Source organism: Symphalangus syndactylus, chromosome 2 (genome assembly GCF_028878055.3).
Source record: "Symphalangus syndactylus isolate Jambi chromosome 2, NHGRI_mSymSyn1-v2.1_pri, whole genome shotgun sequence".
NCBI lineage: Eukaryota > Metazoa > Chordata > Mammalia > Primates > Hylobatidae > Symphalangus > Symphalangus syndactylus.
Window position 1 is genome coordinate 141098414 of NC_072424.2, and position 20711 is coordinate 141119124.

The following is a 20711-nucleotide window of genomic DNA, read 5'->3' on the forward strand; positions in this document are numbered from 1 at the left end:
GTGATTTACTAAAAGCTCACTGAACAGTTCTGTTTACTATATATTATAGTATACCATTCACCATCGTAATGCCAAAAACAGAATTTTGTGTGTCATTACAGCTATGATAGAAAGGAGTACTGAGAAGTCTGTGTCCTGGTCGTCCTTCCCCTTTTATGAATCAGAGAGGAACAAAACTATATCAGAAAATTATTTCATTGTGTTACTTTCATTGTAAATATTACAAAGTCCTGTAAAGTTACTGGGATTTGATGATACATAAAAGCGGGGGGCACTTAGTTCTATCTCTACACAGACTTTGATAGATGGACCCTCATCTACTGCTTGCTTTGACTGTGGCTAAAGTTTATGTTGGACTTAGACATTTGGGATTTGGAAATAAAGTTAAAGACTTCTCATACCAGTCACTTATAACTTCTAGCAAATAACTTGGGGGTGGGCTGTAGGAACATGGGGTTAGGCAGTGGTAACAAAGAAATAAGCCCTATTCTCATGGAGCTTACTTTGGGAGTGGTGATACTCAACAGACTGTAATTTGAAGTAGAAGCAATTAACTTTGTCGATAGGTTCTTAGAGATACAACTTTAAACAAAATGAGTATATTGCAGCCTCTTTTTTCATCAATGTTATAATGACACCATGTTGAAAGCAATGGCATTATTTGAGGACCTGCTGTCCGTCATTTCACTTAAAGTTAGTTTTGAAGAACGTATTGACCACATTAAGTGAGGATCTACTGTAATCTAGGGATGGCCCCTGGAGAAGGAAGGTAGCATTTAGGTTGAAGTTTGTGGGGATGAGGATAGGTAGGATTTGGAAAGAGAGAGGGGCAGAGCAGTGCACAGGGGAGCACTTAGGATGGAGGAAGTGGAAATATGCACAGAGATGAATGGTGGAGAGCAATCTGGTTTGACTTAGGATGTTACTTACATATCTGTGTAAAGTAGTAGATTAATGGGCTTAACTTGAGAGGATATTTTGGGACCAGATTATAGGCAACTAAAGTTTTTTATATTTTTAGATAGTAAGAAACCATGGAAGTGTTTTGAGACAGAATGTTGAGAAACATGATGAAAATTGTGATTTGGGCAATTAATCTGGCCTTTGTGTAGAGATTGATTGGAGAACAGACACCATTAGCAACATGTTTTAGTAGTTTGGGTGCTATGCCAAAAACTACTGGAACAGTGAATGGAAAGAGTGGGACTAATTCAAGGTAAATGGGGTGGCCAAACATTTTGATGATTAGAGACTATCCTGATTTACGTTTGAAGCATGGTTATTATTAGTGCCCCTTTTTGCTTTTAAATGTTTTCTGCTTTGGACAATAAATCATATGGTAACCCTAAAGATAGATTGCTGTAGCATTGATAGCACTTGCTAATTAGATTCCAAGGAGACAGGGATGGTGGTGTAAGAGAGCAGAATATATGGTTTTTTAGAAGTGATTATTTCACTGAGTTTTCCTTTTTTGAAGAATTAAGCATAAAATTTCCTTACCTAAATTCTACAATCAAATCTTGTATGTTTAAAATTCTTTGTGTGCACGCACGTGCGTGTTTGTGTGTGTGTGTTTAACAAACACATTTGAGTTTTGGAATATTCAGCAAAATGATAGTTGCTGGCTGTGTGCAGTGGCTCACACTTGTAATCTTAGCACTTTGGGAGGCTGAAGCAGGAGGATCACTTGAAGCCAGGAGTTTGAGACCAGCCTGGGCTACAAAACGAGACCTTGTCTCTACAAAAAATAAAAAAAATTAGCCAGGCATGGTGGTGCATGCCTCTAGTCCTGGCTACTTGGGAGGCTGAGGTAGGAGGATGGCTCGAACCTAGGAATTCGAGGTGGCTGTGAGCTAGGATCATGCCACAGCACTCCAGCCTGGGTAACAGAGCAAGACCCTGTATCTAAAAACAATAAAATTAATTAAAATAATTTTAAAATGATAGATGCTGAAGAGAGTGTGTTTAGTCTTATCTCACATTTTCATTCATTTCTATTTAAAAGTAAAGCTTTTTAGGAGAACTTTAATAAATCGGTGTAACTGACAAAAATTTACAAATAGAATATGCTGTATATCAACATGCCTTCACTGAGAAAACAGAGAAAGCAGGCTCCATTATGTTAGCACCTTTTGGTTCCTGATCTTTTTTTCCCTTATTAAAACAGGTGACTGTAGTCACATGATACTTACTTTAAGGCTTATGTGTAGATATAGCTATTATATTTGTGGACAGTCTCAAATGCTTTCATCTCATGTGTTTTCCATGTATAGGCAGAAGGAGAAGACAGCCTGAAGAAGATGCAGCTGATGGAGCTTGCGATTCTGAATGGCACCTACAGAGATGCCAACATTAAATCACGTAAGAATGAGCTCTGAGGCCCAGGGTTACTGCTATCTGTGTTGTTTTGTCTACAGACTTTTTTCCTTTTTGCAACACAACACAATAATAGTTCATATAAAGTGAACAGTTAAAGTAATTCTGTCACTTGATATGGGACTGACAGTCTTATTTTTAATGCTTTCATGAATTGAGGACACTCTTGATTTTATTTTATGTCAGCATGTTGAAGTTTTAGGTTGATAAACTTACATTATTTTAACGAAATCTCAATCTCTAAATTCAAGCGTTTAAGAAATTTTCTGTTTGGTTAACTACAGATGTAAGGCTTCCAGCTTACCTTGTTAAATTTATGCAAAATACAACATATTGAAAGCTTATTTTGAAAAAGTGAATCTGAAGTGTATCTGAATGAAATGACCCTCTGTTGAGTTCTGTCCTTTCACTTTGCTTGCATGTTTTCCCTCCAGTATTTTTCCCTGTTGATTTCATATGTGAGTTCACAGAGATCAGTGGGTGATAACTCTTTTTCCATCCTAGTTTTGTTTTTATATGTATCTGTGCATCTTTTTATAAGCCATAAGAGGATAGCTTTTTTATGTTTAAAATGAAATATTGTGAAATTTATATTCTGAAACAACTTAAGATTCATACATGTCATTTATATGAACATACCATGTTTAAATTACTGATTATTTAAAACACATAGAATTTTAAAGTTCTAGCCAGATTTACAAGATGTAGGCAATCTAGTGGGTTTAGAAGTAGTTACTTTACAAATTGTTGACATTAATTTACTCATGAAAATGTGAGTATATCATTAATAGGAATTTAGAAGTAGGGCTTTTTAAGATTTTCTATGACGTTAGTTCCTAAAGATGCAGGAAATGTACATATATACCTAGTGGTTACTTGACTAAATGCAATAAAAATTATTCTTTCTTTACTTTGAAACTAAAGCTGTACTTTAGAAATATACCACAACTGAGTTTCTGTGGACTCCGATTACAAATTATTTTTTAACATCTGTTAATGCAAGTGTTTCATTGTGCTTCTGCATGTACTTTAGTCTTATGAAATCTTAAAAACAGATATATCAAATTGTATGAACTAAATATAACCTATTTAATGGTGTCATTCATTTTTTTACAATGGCTTTTTAATTTTTGCATATTCTTAATCACATTGGGAAAGGGAAGGCTGTTTGCATTTGATTGGTGTGCTTTGGCATTTTTGTGTGATCAGCGCATGTACTAATGATTTCCTTTTATTTTTCTTCTTTCCTGCTTTTTCCTTTCTTTTTCCTACTCCCCTCTCATTTTCCCATGTTTTATACTGCTGTCTCTACACTTCCTTCTAAATTTCTTTGCTTACTGTAGCAGCCCTTGCCTTTTCTCTTGCAGCAACAGCCCAGGCTGCTCCAAGGATCATTACTGGGCCTGCGCCGGTTCTCCCACCAGCTGCCCTGCGTACTCCTACGCCAGCTGGCCCTACCATAATGCCTTTGATCAGACAAATACAGACCGCTGTCATGCCAAACGGAACTCCTCACCCAACTGCTGCAATAGTTCCTCCAGGGCCCGAAGCTGGTTTAATCTATACACCCTATGAGTACCCCTACACATTGGCACCAGCTACGTCAATCCTTGAGTATCCTATTGAACCTAGTGGTGTATTAGGTAAGTTCTTCTCCCCATGGGGTTAACAACATTCTCTTTATAAATATTTTTGCTCTCCCAGATTTTGAAATGATTTTATCAGTTTTAGAGAGGCAAGACAAGTTTCCATTAGGGAAGACTGAAAACTAAATTTTGTTTTATAATTGCACCTTAAATTTATTCAGATCCACTTTGGTAACTCAGGTTCAGTTTGGTTGGGTAAATCTGTTGTGTACATTTTAACAACTACTTTTACATTTGAGATTACTGAGGTCATTCTGAGTTTTAGGTCCCACCCCATTGGCCTGTCACCTCCATCAGCTCCACTTCTCAAACTTAGATTTATTTTATCTCACAGGTTTGTGTAATTGTTGGAAAATTTTTAAATTTCTAAGTGAAGGTAGTTTGAGATCTTCATAAAATTCATATTATTGTATGTGTTTTATAATATTCGTGATCACTTAAAATATCAGATAAATACAGTCATGCATCGCTTAACAACGGGGATACAGTCTAAGAATTGCCTTGTCTGGCAATTTCATCATTTGGTGTACATCATAGAGTGTACTTACACAGACATAGATGATATCGTTTACTACACACCTAGGCTGTGTGGTATAGCCATTATAATCTTATGGGACCACCATAGTATGTGTGGTCCGTTGTTGACCAAAATGTTGTTATGCGGGCATGACTGTAGTTGTATTCTTAAGATTTTTCAGTTCTTGTCTTTTGGAGTCCTAGTCATATTAAACAATAAGAGATACTCTTAATTTCAGTAGTACAGTATGGAATAGTTAAATACCAAATCACTGAATTCAGAATCTCACTTAAGGCAAAAATTAAAATCATAATATAAACGCTTGGTTTTACATGAACAAAAAGTGGTGTGCTCGAAAAAGACATTACTGATGCCTTTTTTTTATAGAGTGGATTGAAATGCCAGTCATGCCTGATATTTCAGCCCATTGACTTGCTGGATGAAGGACTAGAATACAGCAGCTGTTATAACACGACCAGTCAATGTGGAACAAACTGTTTCTGTGCAACCCCTTTGTTTTACCAGACAAAATTTGAATACTTTTTTCCTGAATTGTATATGACCTTGGTGCTGCATGCATGCTGTTGACTTTTAGGACTTTGATCTTTTAAGGATTTTTTTTTCCAGCATTAATATTGATTTATAAAGATTTGAAAATCTTTAATGAACTGGAGAACACTAAGATTTAAACTCGAAAATTCATTGTTCAAGTAAAGAAAGCCATTATGCTCTGTATGTTATCTGTGTGTGTGCATGCACTCAGGTGCCCTTTGTTTCATGAACAAATACATTTCATTGTACATGTTTTCTGTTTAAATCATTGTATAAAGTAATTGCAGGTCAGAATTATACCACAGAACTGTTTATGAGAGGCTTGTCTCTGTTGCACATTTCTTGAAGCATTTTTAAAATAACATGTAACCTGTAACCTTGTTGTTTAAGTTTTCTTTTCTATTAATACTCTGTCCTGTGGTCCCGCGCATGCTCCTTTTCCCAGAACTCCTCTCTGCTGCACCCACAGCATCTGTTCCCGAGGAGTTATGACTCTTGACTTCCTGCAGGGCTGGGGCTCTTAGCCACCAGCTGCTGTTCCAGCACTTTCAGTGCAAGATCTCCCTGATTTTGCCACATGGAATTGTACTCGTATATGATTACCTTATCTCAAATGAATAAGGGGTGATGGACCAGTTTACTGCTTAGAAATAGCAAGAGGCACTGCAGTAAAACTTGTTTCTCATTGTAAAGCTTCATGTCCTTTGTTGGAAAATTTTTACTTATAAAAACTTAATTATTAGACTGGTAAAGACCAAAATATGCGGATTTCTAATTGGCATTCATAAGGTTGAATAATAAAAAGTGCCAAATGAAAAAATCTATTATGGTTAATTTCATTTCTTGCTTTGCCACCTAAGCAGTAAAACATGATATTGACCACTTGGAGAACTCAGAAAATTCTTTTAAATTTCTAAGTTATAATAAATTTGCACACAGATAACATGCATGCTATTTATGTCACATCTCACATTAAATTATTTTAAAATAAGCAGTGCCCTTCAAAACAGATGCAGACATGTGTGTTGGTAGTAGTGAGGAGATTGGTATTAGCATCAAGTCTTCATTGATGACTAATTTTTAATTCCCTTCCTTTTATCTTTAGGTATGGCTTTCCCAACGAAAGGCTAAGAATTCAAGAACGGTCTTAACTGAACCCTCATCAGATCTGAATTTAACAAATGCTTAGTCTCAGCAGCCTCCGGGGGAAAAAAGCTTAGCCTAGCAGTCAGTGACTTACTTGCACTTTTTGCACATAGATATAAAGTAAAATTATGTTATTAATTTGGTTTAGTCTGTAATATTACACAGTAATGGTAATTTATAAAGGAGTGTATAGTAGTATACTGACTGCTAAGTGTACTATACTGTTTGCTTTACTAATCACCTAATTCATTGCAGTTCATACTTATTGACTCAGAGTTTAAAACCACAATCTGTAGGCTTTAAGAATTGCTTTTAAACCTTTTTAAGTGATAAACTCTTGAAGTGGTCTTAAGGTTAGCAAATAATTGTCAGTATTAAACATGGCATTATTTAAGTAGTCCTGCTGCAAGAAAGGCACTTCAGTGAATATGTGACTAGTAAAGCTTAAATATGTTTGGATCTAATAGAGCTCATGAAATACTGTAACTTGGGGATTGTAAATGAATGGATAAAATAGGTTAAGGCCCAAGATGTTTGAAATGAATGCAATATTAATAGATGCATATATACGTGACATATTGTGGTTAATTTTAAAACTACTGTGCCTTAACGTGTTTCTTAAACTTTTGTAGTAAATGAACATTTGAAATCCATTTTGATAAACCTGCTGTTAATGTTTTTTCCCCCCTTGTGAATGTTTTCTAACTTTGTCTTGGTAATTGCAATTTAACTAGGTGCGGTGGCTACTAAAGTTCGAAGGCACGATATGCGTGTCCATCCTTACCAAAGGATTGTGACCGCAGACCGAGGTTAGTTTAGTTCTGCAGTTCTTGTCTATAAGAAATGCGTTGGGTGTCCGTAAAATTTGCAACACCACACCTGATGGAAAAATGTAATTGCTTACCTGCACACAGTTTTTTTTCCTTTTCTAAATTTGTTTGTGATCATTGACAGATTTAAGGGTTGGGTTTTTTGTTTTGGTTTGGTTTTTTTCTCCCTTCATATTTTAACTTATTAAATCTTCTATTATTATGTACTATGATTTATTCCTACTAAAACATAAATTAGTCAATTTGGGGAGCTATTAAATTTTGATGTTGCCTCAGTTATTTTCCTTAATAACTTTTGCTAAAATTTACCTTTTAAAAGTTCTGAAATTTGGGGTTGGTATTGCAAAATGAATTGAACGGATGGTGCTTTAATGAGAGAAGTAAAGGAATATATGCCTCCTGTGTACTTTTGGAGAAAACTGAAGATTTAGTTTCCATTTTTCTTTATAATAAAATATTTGAGCCACTGTATAAACGCGAGGGTGCACATGTCAAGTACTTAGCTAAAATCAACAAAGTGAGGACTGTGAAGATAATTTTCATGTAGTTGGATTTTTTTTTATATAAATTAGAGCGTCAATTCCCTTTTATTCTTACATTCTCTTGCCAAAATGGATCCTTTGATTTTTGTCATTTGCTGCTAAAATATATTATCTGAAGGTAAACTGTCTCTTGAAGTTCTGTGGTGATATGAGATCCAGCTGTGTGAATAATAATTTTTGACTAACCTGTGACTGGAAAATAAGTCTTCATTTTTCTCCTTTACAACTTTTATAATTTGTGTCCTGTATATGCCCTTGGACCCTTTTATAAATTATTTTTGCTTATTGAGGAATGATATTTTCGGTTTATTGACATTGAATTGTTTTCTAAGTTTTTCCATCACAAGATAGGAATCTCAAGCATGGTAGTAAAAAAGGATTTTTTACAAGTTTCTATTATGGCACATTTGTTTCCTACAAATTAAATTGATCAAAGTCTCAAATATTAGTGGAGGAAAAAGTGCTGGATTTGTACTTCAATTGTACATCTTCTATGAATTTATGAAGGACCTACCTGCTTCATGTGATTACCTTGAGTACCGATGATAAATACTAGACACAGCTGTTGTCCACATCAGAAATAACATGCCTTTCCCAAAGACATTGTTAATATTTGTTTAGCATAATCCATAAAGAATGTCGAAGACTTTTAAACTAATGTATACATCACTAACAGTGATTATTCAGTGAACAAAATAGACCCCAGCTCCGTGGTCGTCTATGAAGATGATACTCCTTGTAAGTGTTCTGTATGAGCACGTCTCATAGGGATGGGGAAATAGTTTTTTGGAAAGTCACTTGAGTTTTAAAGAAACTGGACAATTCCATGAATAATTTGAGGTTTTATTCATATTGCTAATGTCTACAATTGTTCTAAAGAGTATTTTAAAGTAGTTTTTTCCCCCAGCTAATCTTTCCCTATATGCCCCCTTTTAGGAGATTTCTCACCATTTTGCTTTAACACAATAATTATTGGCCTACTTAATACTCCAGTGCCTTGAGATAGTTGGACATATTTGAGGAAGATTTTACTGTATTTGGAAAATTACGACACATTCCATGCATGGATCTTTTGTAGTTACGTGTTTTGATTAGTCCTGTCACTGTTTTTATTTAAAATGCAGTGTCAGCAAACCGAAATGCTCATTTCTTTTTTAGTAACAGAATACTCGTATACTTATCACTGTATGCACTCATTGGGTCTAAGGGAGATGTCTGAAGTCCTTCGCTTAAATTATTTTATGATACTACTGTTTTCTCTATTTTTGAGGTTAAAATTATTTTTAAAAATATTTTGAAGAGAAGTTTATTAGTATAAGCATTCATTTAATGCAAAGAAACTCAGCCCTTGGACATATAACCATGTAATTCTATATGAATGTTTAGAGTACTACATGGTTGACCAATATCTAGTTCTTTACTAAAAGTAAACTCACCTCTTTATATATATTTCAAAACTGAATTTGAAGCCTATTAGAGACCAACTGACCTTTTAGTTGTAATGAACCGTGTGGTTTTGCATGGTGACACACCTGTGTAGGAGGCCGAGACTTGGCAGAGGATGTAGTCTAGGTGTCCTGGTATATGTAAATGGTCACTCACTTCGTTTATATATTCCACACTCAGAAAAGAAGTCAGAAATTTTTCTGAGTAATACAAAAACCATCACTTATATAATTTGTATAAGAAACTTTAAACAGTTTTAATCAAAACTATGAGTAACATCAAAAATGCTTTAAGATTTTATATTTTGGAATACCTGTGAAGTAGTATGACTACATCATGTTATTTATTTTCTTCTATGATTTTGGAGCAGCAATTTTTATTTTAAATAAAATTCCACTTTTAAGAAATTCAGGGAAGATTTGGTCACATTGAAGATACAGTATTTTTATAGTATTTATAAACTGTTCTAAATGATAGACTATAGAAAGCATTTTTGTCATATGAAGGTAAATCAGTCCATTATTTTAGATCATTTAAACTCTGAACATTACACCTTCTGGGCTTTGATTTATGAAGTGGCACAGAATCTTAACTTTGCACTGAATATCTTTTCCTTCACATCTCCTCTGCCTTAGTCACAATGGCAACAGTACAGAAAATTCTATCAAACCTCAGAATATAGTAGAAATAATTAAGCTGTTGAATGAGTCTTAAAAATTATACTACTGTTAAGTGGACCAAGTTTGGTGAAGCAGATGTGACAAAGGTTGATTAAGGAAGGAGCAATTCAAGGACATTGGGAATGATGACTTTTCCACTTGAGAACTACTTTATGTTTTACTGTAATTTTTAAAATTTTTTTGTCCTTTTTGTTATTTTGCAAAAGAAAATAGTATTTACAGGTGGCTTCTTTTAAAATATAAAAATATAAAGCAGGAATGTATATGAAATGTCAGATTTTATTGTATTTGCAGAGTATTAGCTTTGAAATTGAATAAAGAAAGCTGTTTGTAGTTTTAAAATGCCTTATTGGTATCAATTAGAAATTTCTTCTATTTTTTGATGTACTTAGAGCTTTTTGAGTGTAGAATTTTAAATGGCAGGATTTTACAGTGTTTACATGCAAGTGCATTTTATAAGTGTTCTATATGTGTAAAATAGTATTTTCAACTGGAAAGTGTTGGCTAGTGCAAAAGGCCTGGCCATTTTCTGGTTCCCATGATGTTGCCTACACTGCTAGACTACAGTTTAGTATCGCTTTGTATCATGAGGCCAAGAAGTTCCATGTTGTTTGTAAATAGAATAATTGAAAAAGCAATAAACATTTATTGAACAAAAGAAACCTTGTTTGGCCCAGAGTTTATGTTGAACCAAATGGTTCATAGAATTTTGAATTTCTTTAGATTCATTTCTGTTAATCATCAGTTATTAATAATCACATCCATCATTAATAGTTGCTTTAATGCTTGCATCTCAGAGAATACTAATGCTTAATAGCAGTCAGATACTGATAACTGCACTGACTGTTTAAAAATTCTGTATACCAAACCTATTCATTGTTTTTCAGTTTCCTTCATTGACTGCTACTAACTATTAGTTGTTAGTTGTATTTTATTTCTATTTTTTCTTGTTAACCAGTTTTTTTTTTTTTTTTTTTTTTTTTGTGGGAGTGGGCTCTTCTTCATTTGTTCAAATCATGATACGAAATTGTCATGATTTTAATTGTATTCTGTAGATGGTGTCAATCAGTTTGTCAGAATTAAACATGCTTTTTTTTTTTATTAGTTGTGATTAGTTTTTCATGTTGTCATTAAGCCGTCACTAGCTGAAACTAATCTCTTCTCTATCTTTTCTTTTCTTTTTTTTGTTTTGTTTTTTTTTGTTTCTAACCACCCAGCCGCCACCGGCAACTAACCTATGACCTTCTGACCTCTGAACTCTTCACCCAATGATGACCTGACCATGCCTGCCTGCTGATCAGTTAACTGGTAATCGCCTTTGCTTGCCTGTCGTCAGTGCAGCGAGCTGAGGCACTTGTCCGTTCGTCTTACCATCTAACCAAACAAAAGACAAAGAAATTGTTGTCCTCCAACTCAGCTTTTTTTTTTTTTTTTTCCTGTTTGGGTGAAAGTGGTTCTAGAACCTGCACTGAATAGTAGTAAAGCAATAAGGCCCAATTCATCCCACAGCACTGATCATCTTTTAATATCCCACCCTAAGCGAACGGTAAGAAGGCCTCTCTTAAGAAGGGGAGACAGATGGCCCTTAACTACTCAATGACAGAGGCAGTTACTGTGAGAGACTTCTAGGAATCTTTCTCTTCTCATAGCGAAGTCAAAGCTCTCTCTGAATGTACTGTGTGATGATGCATCATGCATGAACCTTCGGTCAGGGATATCATTGGTGAAGTGATTTCAAAAAGTATTCAAAATTTGATATGCTGTTTAGTCACTACAGTGCCCTCAAAGGGCAGAAGTTGCAGCCTTTTTTATATTGCCTGCCAAAATTTGAAGTATTAGGAGAAAGTGTGCCATGAGAGAAAAACTTGAGTTTTGAAAAGTAATGCAAATAACAAAACTGCAACACTATTTTTAAAAAGATAAATATCTGAGTTAAAATTACTGAATCTTTATTTTACACCTAAAAAAATATGAGAACAAGGTACATGCATTATGTGTCACATTACTGGGCAAACTGTTCAAGTATTTTTTTTTAAACCTCCCTGTATAGAAAAAAATCATTAAGGATGTAAAAGCCATGCTTGCCTATTGCTGTATACATGTAATGAAATTGTAGATAAAGTGTAGTGCATTGAAACAAATGAACAAAAAGTAGATACTTTTACTATACAAGGGTGCTGGTGCAGAAAAAAATATATATATTTTTGGAAATGTAGCATTTTATACTTTCAAGTGTTATAAAAAAAAAAAAAGAAAAAGAACAAAGAAACCCTTTATTTCATTAAATGATTTTTTCTGGTGGTTGTCAAGAAACAAAAGACCAAAAGAGCCTTTTTGTCTTTCTTTTTTATTTTTTAAGTATTGGAATAAGTCTAAAGAAAAGAAAGTGCCTTATTTTCCTTCATGGTCATTTAGTCAAGTGTCTCATAAAGATCAGCTCCTCCCTCAGAATACAAGTTAATGCATGTTACTCAGTCGCCCAGTATGTGAAAGAAGATATGAGGGAGACAAATGAGTTGATGGTTTGAATTATATGATTTTTGCCACGTTACCTTGATGCAAATTTGCCAAATCTGATACTGTGAAAAGATTTGATAACTTTTCTAATGCCTGACTGGTAAGTTTTAAAACATCTTTCTTTAAAAAAAATAGTTTAATACTTTTCATTATTCCAGTCTTCAATGTTAACCCAAAGGATTCTGAGATAAAAATTATGTGTCATCTGAACTTCATTTTGCAGACAAAATTAGAGCTTTGTTTTATTTGGAGAAGGGGGATGCATTCGTTTGGTTTTGTTTTTTGTTTTTAATTAATTGGAGATAATAGGATACCTAGCAAATGTTTTCACAAAAGTAAATCTTTGTGATTTGCATTCTAGAAAACAATGTTTTAAATCATCCAAATTTAATCATATGTCTTTATATCATACCAAATAACTGGTGTAGTGTATCCTTTTACTGTTTCAGTAACCTCTGCCTCCCCCACCCCTTAACTTTAAAAGAATGTGAAAAACTAGCATCATAGTGCATATAAATACTCAACCACATTTCAGCTTAAGCTTCTAATTTCTCAAGAAGTTGAAACAGTTAGTTATGTAGTTGAAGCAATTTGTGTGCAAAGCCTACATCTAAACACTTGAGTGAATAATCGTTAACTGTTCAGTACCAGACGTGGCAAATCTCAAGTGACAGTGGACTCCCACCCCAGCTTATCAACTCGTCCCCTCTTCCACACCTTCCCAGCATCACAGTCAGAGGTCAGCAGGAAGCTGAGTAATTACCTTCTTGGTGACCTCCCCCACCATCTTGTCTCACTTGGAAACCGTTGTCAGTTTATTTACTATGCAATAGACATTCATTGTTTTGTATCCAGCTAGCTTTGGTTTAATATGCCACTGCTTTGTCTTTCTGTTACACATACAGTTTTGATTTATTTACAATATATGCTGTGCCATTTTGATTTTTATATTGTTTGGTTGGTTGAATAAATTTGCGACACTCAAACACTTGAGGTGATAGTTGTTAAAAACAATACCAGTATTTGATCCAGTTTCATCTCAACTATGTTATACCTGGACATTTTAGATGTTTATCAAAGGTCTTTTATGGGGAAGAAAGTAAATGTATGAAATAATAAATGTGTGACATTTGTAGGTAATGTTGGCTCTGAACAAACTTTTGAAAACTTGGTTGACAAAATTTTGGATCAACTGAAAAAAAGCATGACTTTTGAAATCTCTGAATGCCTTGGTTCTCAGTATTATCATTCTTTATTGAATTTATTTCTTATTAAAATGTAGTTTTTAAGACTTTTTTCTGACAGTATTATGTAATTTTTTTAGCGTGGGTAGATGGGAGTGTCGCTTGTATGTTATCGTCCAGCTGACATGTATTTTTGTCTATTCTTTATTATCTTAGTTTCATGCTATGTATGTACCATAACCAACCTATTGCCTATGAGAAACATGTAAGATAATGTATTTACAGCCATTGTTACAAGTTTATAATGTATTTTTCTATCTTGTTTTATATGTATGTTATATAACATTCAAAAAGAATTTTTTTCTTGATTGAGAAAAGGATACAAAATGCAAAATCCACAATTTTGATAACTGAAAATTGCCAATTGTTTTGCAGTACTTTATTATATTGGGTGTCTTGTCTTTTTTGGGCTTTTAGTTAGCTAATGAATGAATACATTAGACACTTTTGGGTTTTAGTTGGGATTTTACATAGCTTGCATTTTAATTCTTTGGTTCTTTGCTGTTTCTATTAACCCATAGCATTATTTTAATAAATGTTATAATACCAACCTACTAACTCTGGACTTTGTCTGTTTATTAACCTTTATATGTTTAATTAAAATAAACAAATAAAGACAAAAGAATGTAAAGTCTTGAGTTACTGGACTAACCCTGAAGAACGTGACCACAGATAACATAGTGTGACTTGTTTTTATGTTGTTTGTCAGCTGACAGTTTCGCACACTACTGTTAAAATGGCTTTGGTTATTCAGGTCTTTTAGCTTGGGGGCGGGGGCGGGTGTAGGTGCAGTAGAGATGGGAACAAAGTAGCCTTTGTTTGAGGCATTCTTCTCTTGCCACTTGCCTTTCAGCATCTGCATTACTAATTCCACACCTTATTTTTCCTTCTCCAAAATAATCACTGTCTGCTCACAGCATCGAGTAAAAAGATACATTGTAATGGTATATACCTGGAGAAACCAGTTTGATTCTTTGTTGAACCATTTCTTTTAATTTCTGTAAATAAGTAATTTTATGGTCACATTGTAAAGCAGAGAAACTGTTGATATTTTACCTTTATTTAGATTTTTGTTTTAACTTGACCTTTTTCCTTTGGAAAGCGTTGAACTTGTTTAGCTAACTGCTCCTATTAGGGGAGCTTAACTTGGGTAAAGCCAAAGGCCCACTGGCTGTTTCTCATGGTGGCCTGAAGCCCCGCTGCTTTCCAGTGAGGAAAAGAACCCTCAGCACGTTACTGAGTTTTCCTCAGGTATTTTTTTCTCTGTCACCTACTTTACAAATACAGTCAGACTAAAACATTAAACAAGAAGTTTAAGGGGGAAGAACATTGGGGTTTGAAAAGTTGTATATGATTAATTTCTTGCATGCAAATCAATTTAAGATTTCTTAAATATCTTCATGCTTTTCTTGGCTGGAACTTGGGTAAATTAACCTGTAATTATGAATTATTTAGTTTAACTAAAGGTGCATTTTTATTTCACAGATTGATAGTTGCTTTTTTCTGTGAAACAGTTCTCCTAGATAACAAAATCCTCAGGATGAATTTTTGCATTTGTAAATAACAATTTATCTTTGTAAATTACATTCTATTTATTTAGAGTTCTAAAATTGAGGGCTGAAATGAATGACATGTAATAGAAGACAAAACTGTACCAATACGCTGTTAACCAATCAGACTGTCAAGGTATTCTCATTTCATAAATATATATACACACATATACATATAAATAATACACAGAGTAGTGTTAGCTGATGTGAGTGATAACAGCGAATCACCATTGAGATGGTCATTTGGATCATGTAAACAAACCCTGTCATGTCTCTGATGGGAGCGGTGGGTGGTGTACTGTTGTTAGGTAGACAGATCTTTTAACATGCTACTATTTGTAAAAGTGTCCGTTGCCATAACAGTTCATGTAGTAGTCTGTGAAAATTTGAAGCTGTCTGTCAAGCTGCTAATATACAAGTTGTCATGGTACCATGTCACTTAAATTGATGAATTTCTGTGCAATTTACTATTCTCTGAAGCCTATGAATGCAGCATCATCTCATTTTCAGTGAAGGGTACTTTATGTATAATTATGTCATTGCTACCTTTTATGTAGGAAATGTAAAAAAGTTTTAAAAGGCGAAAATAACATTACAGATTTCGTTTTTCTACAGGTTACAATATTATTAAACATGAAACTACCAAATTCCTAGAATAGTAAAATTCTAGAGTCAGTTGATTGATTGAAACTATTTGACAAAACAATTGAAAGTTGAGCTTTCAGTCAAGAAGTTGGTGAAATTAATGTCCTTAAACTTTTCCTTTAGGCAAAACGTCAGGGAAAACCTAACGTGAAAGTAGTTACCCCCATACGCCCCAGTGCAGTAGCTCCAGATGTAAGAGGTCATTAAGGCACCCTGCCCATAAAACCAGGATGTGTATACGCACACACAATTGGTGTCTGGTATGGTTTTCTAAACACTACATAAGGATCTGAATTTTTTAGTGTGCCAAAAGCAAATGATAGGTTTAAATGAAATTGCTCACTACCAAATCAAGACTCTTCATAAATATATATGTGTGTGTGTGTATATATATATGTCATAACACTTTCACATGTGACAGCCTAAGGTTTCTTTAGTTTTAGGGTGGGGTGGGGTGGGAGTGGTTTTGCATGTTTGACCAGGATGTGATGCCTGTCTTTATTCCTTGATAAGAAGTAGCTGTTACAGCATTTCAAACAGATTATTTTTGGTAGAATAGAACTTATTGCCAAATGATAATTTATTTAGCAAAAAGTGTTCTCCAACTTTTCGAATTCACAAATTTTCTAGGTGCATAGAGTAGTTTTTTACATTGTCACGAATTCCTTAATACCTTTATTTAAAATGGAAAAAATATGGACAATATTTTAGAAATATGTGCTACACATCTAATTTTATCTGTAGTTTAAGTGATCTAAACTGAGATGCCTTTGATATGAAGAGATTTACCAACATTATATGCACTTGTGCCTTCAATACGGAATCAAACTGGTTAACCTCGGCACAGTCCTCTCCTTGTGTTTCTGCTGCACTAATTGCCAGGGGGTGGGAGAGAAGGTGGATGAATTAATTCATAGTAGAAGGAGGCGATAGGTGCAGCAAAGAGCAGCCACAGTATTGATTCCACATTATAATTTTGTTGCCCCTTCTTGGCAAAAGACACCACATCGTGGGAAGATCTCAGCTTCCAGGGTAAAAGTTAATTTATAACTTAAAAGTGCTATTAAGTTTTTATTACCAAATATATCTCTTATGGTTTATATTGTAGTGGTATGTATGAAACATTTAAAATTTTACTGTGGAAATTGTGTATATATATATCTATAGAAGTCAAAATAGGTGTTCACAGATCACGTGTGAACGGAGAACTGCATATGACTGTACATGAAATGCAATAAAGCAACTGGAAAAAGTGCATGTGCTTCATCCTCTCAAGCCAACTGCAGCTGGAAAGTGCTGCTTATCCTCCACCCCCAGAAAATGCATGTATCAATATCAGAATAAAGAACGCACGCTTTCAATTTTATTGAGGCTTTCAACACTATTTAAAAGAAAATGTAAGAATTTGACATTCTGGAGTTATTATAACATTAGAAAATGAGCATAACATTCACTCTGATTTTAGTCATTAAGGGATATTAGTAAACAGACTGCTACAGTGTTCCACAGTTGGACTGTGCATCCAAAATAGTTATTTTTTATCTTTAATAAATGGTACAGGTTTCATGTAGTTTTCAAATGGAAGAAGGAAGAAAGGAAGGCTGACCAAAACTTGATTTCATCAGCTTCATGAAAAGGACTAGTGTCATTAACCTGTTGAACAGAATTGGTTTATCAAAAAAAATTTCCAGTAGTTTGAAACCTTTACGATTCTTTAACATCTAAATGTTATGAGTCCTTGTACCTTAAGTTTTCCAGTCTTTCTTATTTATATCATCTCCAAGTACCTCTGGCTCCTTTCCTCTTGCTCACTGGAACCTTAGTTTTCCTCGACAGAATGCTTTCTTAAAGTAGCCCACAGGCGCAGGCACCCTCGAACAGACTAGCAGCCCAAAGGTGTGTTCGGTTTGGCTTATACAGTGTTTTGCTTTTTAAACTACTTGCCATCATTTAAAAGGGGCAACACGAGACTTTAAAAAAAAAAAAAAAAAAGTCTGATTGCCCATATTAGATTTTTTTTTAAAAAAAAATTCTTCACAAAATCTGCTCTTCCTGAAAGGTCAAAGTGTCTAGAAAGCCCAAACATGTATTCTTACGTAGTAGGCATCAGCTGAAACTGAGTAATTAAACGGTCCCCTTAAGCCAAGTATTCCCTGGTTAGTCGCCACCCCACCACTCCTTCCTGTCTCTAGTGTCACACTGGGGCTGTTGACTTTCTTACTCTCCTCTTGCTTTAATCCTTCCCCCCCGCTCCCCGGCTCCTGTGGATATCTGTGCTTGTCTCCTGGTCCAGGATGGTGATCTGACTTTCAAACCAACTTCTCAAAAGGGATGACATAAAATTGGTTTTGATGTTTTTCCTTCTGAAAAATCAGATGAATATTTTAGTCACTGTTACTCATGCACGTTGTATTTCTTTTGTTTAAAGAAGTACTTAAGTGAGTGGAAGCACTAGACATCTGGATTTCCTTCCTAATGTAATTTTTAATGATTACCTCTTTTATACAATAATTTGTGGTCTTCTTAGAAAGCAGTTAAACTAATTGACCATCTAATAGTTGTACTATACATATATCTAAAATAATAGTCATGGTAAGTTTGGCATCACATCTTCCCCAAAAAATGTTTATTAAAATTAGATTATTCCAGTTTAATGCTATTTTGTGAACTATATTCCCTCTGAAAGTGCTTATTTTTACACGCTACACAACAGTTCCAATTTTAAAGAATATCTCCTAAAATTGGGATGAAGATCTACTATAGTCTGTGTTTTAAAGTATGCTATACTATATTCATTGGTTACTTAACTGGATATTAATATAAAGGTTATTACAAGAAAAAGATGATTAAGAGCAAAAGGAGAAGAAAATATTTGCAAGTGAATCCACAATTCTTGCAGAACTATTTGAGTTGATTAAAGATTTTATGTTCACTCCTTTAACTTAGAACTGTCAAGGTTGGGAATGAAGAAAGTGCCTTGGCTGTGCTTGAAACCTGAAGTTTAGTGCTTCCCTTATTCATTGTTTTCAATGATTGATTTATAAAATTAAGACATACTGGTAGTACAAGTTGAAAGTTGGTTTGAATACACTTTAATTAAATAATATGTTAATATGCTTTTGTTCATTGCTTTCTCACTGAGGTAAAACAGCATTAAAAAGTCCAGAATTTAAACTGACTCTAGATTTCTAGATTCCTAGGTGGCGGGAAAACGTAAAACTTTAAAAGTTCATGAGCAGAACGCAATGCACGTCCTGCAACTAAGAGTTAAATATGAATCTCAGGGAAAAAAGCTAGATTAGCAAATCAAACATACATATGCCTCATCCAGAACATCATTCAGGCATCAGTTTTGGGGCTGCTAGCAGTAAAGTTGGTTTTAAATGAAATAAAGTGGGAAAGTTTGATATCACTTCCAGAAGTGGTCTGTCATCAATAAGTGTTGGTGTTGATTCTAAAATGAATTAGAAGCCTCCCATTACTCTTGGAATTAAAGCAACCCGGTATGGAGAGGGATGAAAGAAAAAATGTAGTTTTAGCTTGACTATGTCCTTTTCACTGAATTCCATATGAGTCTATTTGGCAGAGAAATTTTGTACTCTACAAGGAAAACATTACTGATGGGGACACCACCAATAATGTACATCCCATTAAGCTAATAAATGCCGAGATGGCCGTGTGAATACCTTGAATTCTTCAGAGAAGTGTGTTAGTCCATTTAGTGTTGCTGTAGCAGAACGCCTGAGGCTGGGTAATAACGAAAAAAGGTTTATTTGGCCCACGTTTCTGGTGGCTGGGAAGTTCAAGATTGGGCAGCTGCATCTGGTGAGAGCCTCGTGCTGCTTTAATTCATGGTGTAAAGCCAAAGGGGAGTGTGGACCAGGTGCACAGAGATCACAAGGAAAGAGAAAGCAAGAGGAGGCCAGACTCAACCCAGTCTCCTAGGAACTCATGCATCCCTGCAAGAGGGAAAACACCCCATCCGAGGTGGGCATTAATCTATTCATGACGGATCCGCCTCGGTAACCCAAGCACCTTCTATCAGCCCCCACCTCCCCAACAGGAGTTTTCCTGGGGACAGACTCCACCCAAACCACAGCAAAATGTGTGACCCAGTTTTTCTAAAATGCTTGTTACAATTCGCTGAAGAATCACCACCACCATCCTTAGCTCCATCCTGGAGAGGTTGTAACAAAGAAAAGTTATTGAACTAGAAAGCAGAGTGTCCAACCTGATCTAAAAGAAAGAAGGAAGCCAGGTGCAGGGGCTCGGCCAAGGCAGGTGGATCACCTTATTTTTATCTATGGAACCCCACATTTAAGTATATATGCAATGAACCGGGAAGAGTTCATGTTATTAAGGGAAATATTGGGAAGCTCCTGCTTTCCTTACCACTTTCTCCCCTCAGCTCAGAGGAGTATTACTGCCTTCAAAACGGCATTGAACAGAGCTAATGGAAAAGAAAAATAGAGACAGATGTAAATTTAGTCTAAATACGAACTTGAAAAATGAAGTTGGATACCACACCCCCTCCCATTTCTTAAGTATTTTTTCATTTGTCATTCTTCTAAAGCCAAAGGTGATGAAAGTCATGCCTGCTGTGAGATCTGTATCCATTCCAGCAGGTTGCTTGCCAAGAATTTGGTAATAGTGTCAACATGAGCCTTCTTGCTGAGAGCCCTCAGCAGGCTGTGAGGAATGCCTGAAGAGTTTTATGCACAGGAGGCTCTCGTGCCACTCCTTTTCAGTTTGAATTACTACCTGTTTCTCATGAATATTTCTTAAAAGTAGAAACTGTAGAAGTCTGTGATGGAATTAAAATACAGAAATACCAGAGGAAAAAATTTTAGGCTACGTATAGCAAAGAGTTGTTGTGATACCCTGTTGTATATCAGTGGCTATAAAAATCAAATATTAAGGGGAAAAAAACACTAGAAAGCACCCCAACAGAAATCATGCATGCTTTGCACTTGCAGGTTACTCATATTGATGAATTAGCACCACAGTCAAATTTCTGAGT

General features: G+C 35.0%; 1 protein-coding gene across 11 annotated transcripts in view; it reads left to right on the forward strand.

Moving 5' to 3' along the window:
* The window catches only part of QKI (QKI, KH domain containing RNA binding), a 173591-nt gene extending 156534 nt beyond the window's left edge, over positions 1–17057 (forward strand). Inside the window, exons 5-8 of one of the 11 annotated variants that reach the window (XM_055269193.2) lie at positions 2274–2361; positions 3723–4019; positions 6972–7046; positions 10953–17057. In XM_055269193.2, the coding sequence (XP_055125168.1) occupies positions 2274–2361; positions 3723–4019; positions 6972–7046; positions 10953–10969 (477 nt within the window). In that variant the 3' untranslated portion in view covers positions 10970–17057. Of the gene's footprint in view, positions 1–2273; positions 2362–3719; positions 4020–4926 lie in introns of all 11 variants that reach the window. The other 10 variants (XM_055269198.2, XM_055269186.2, XM_055269255.2 and 7 more) reach the window with 10 other exon arrangements.
* Positions 17058–20711: the final 3654 nt, after the last annotated feature.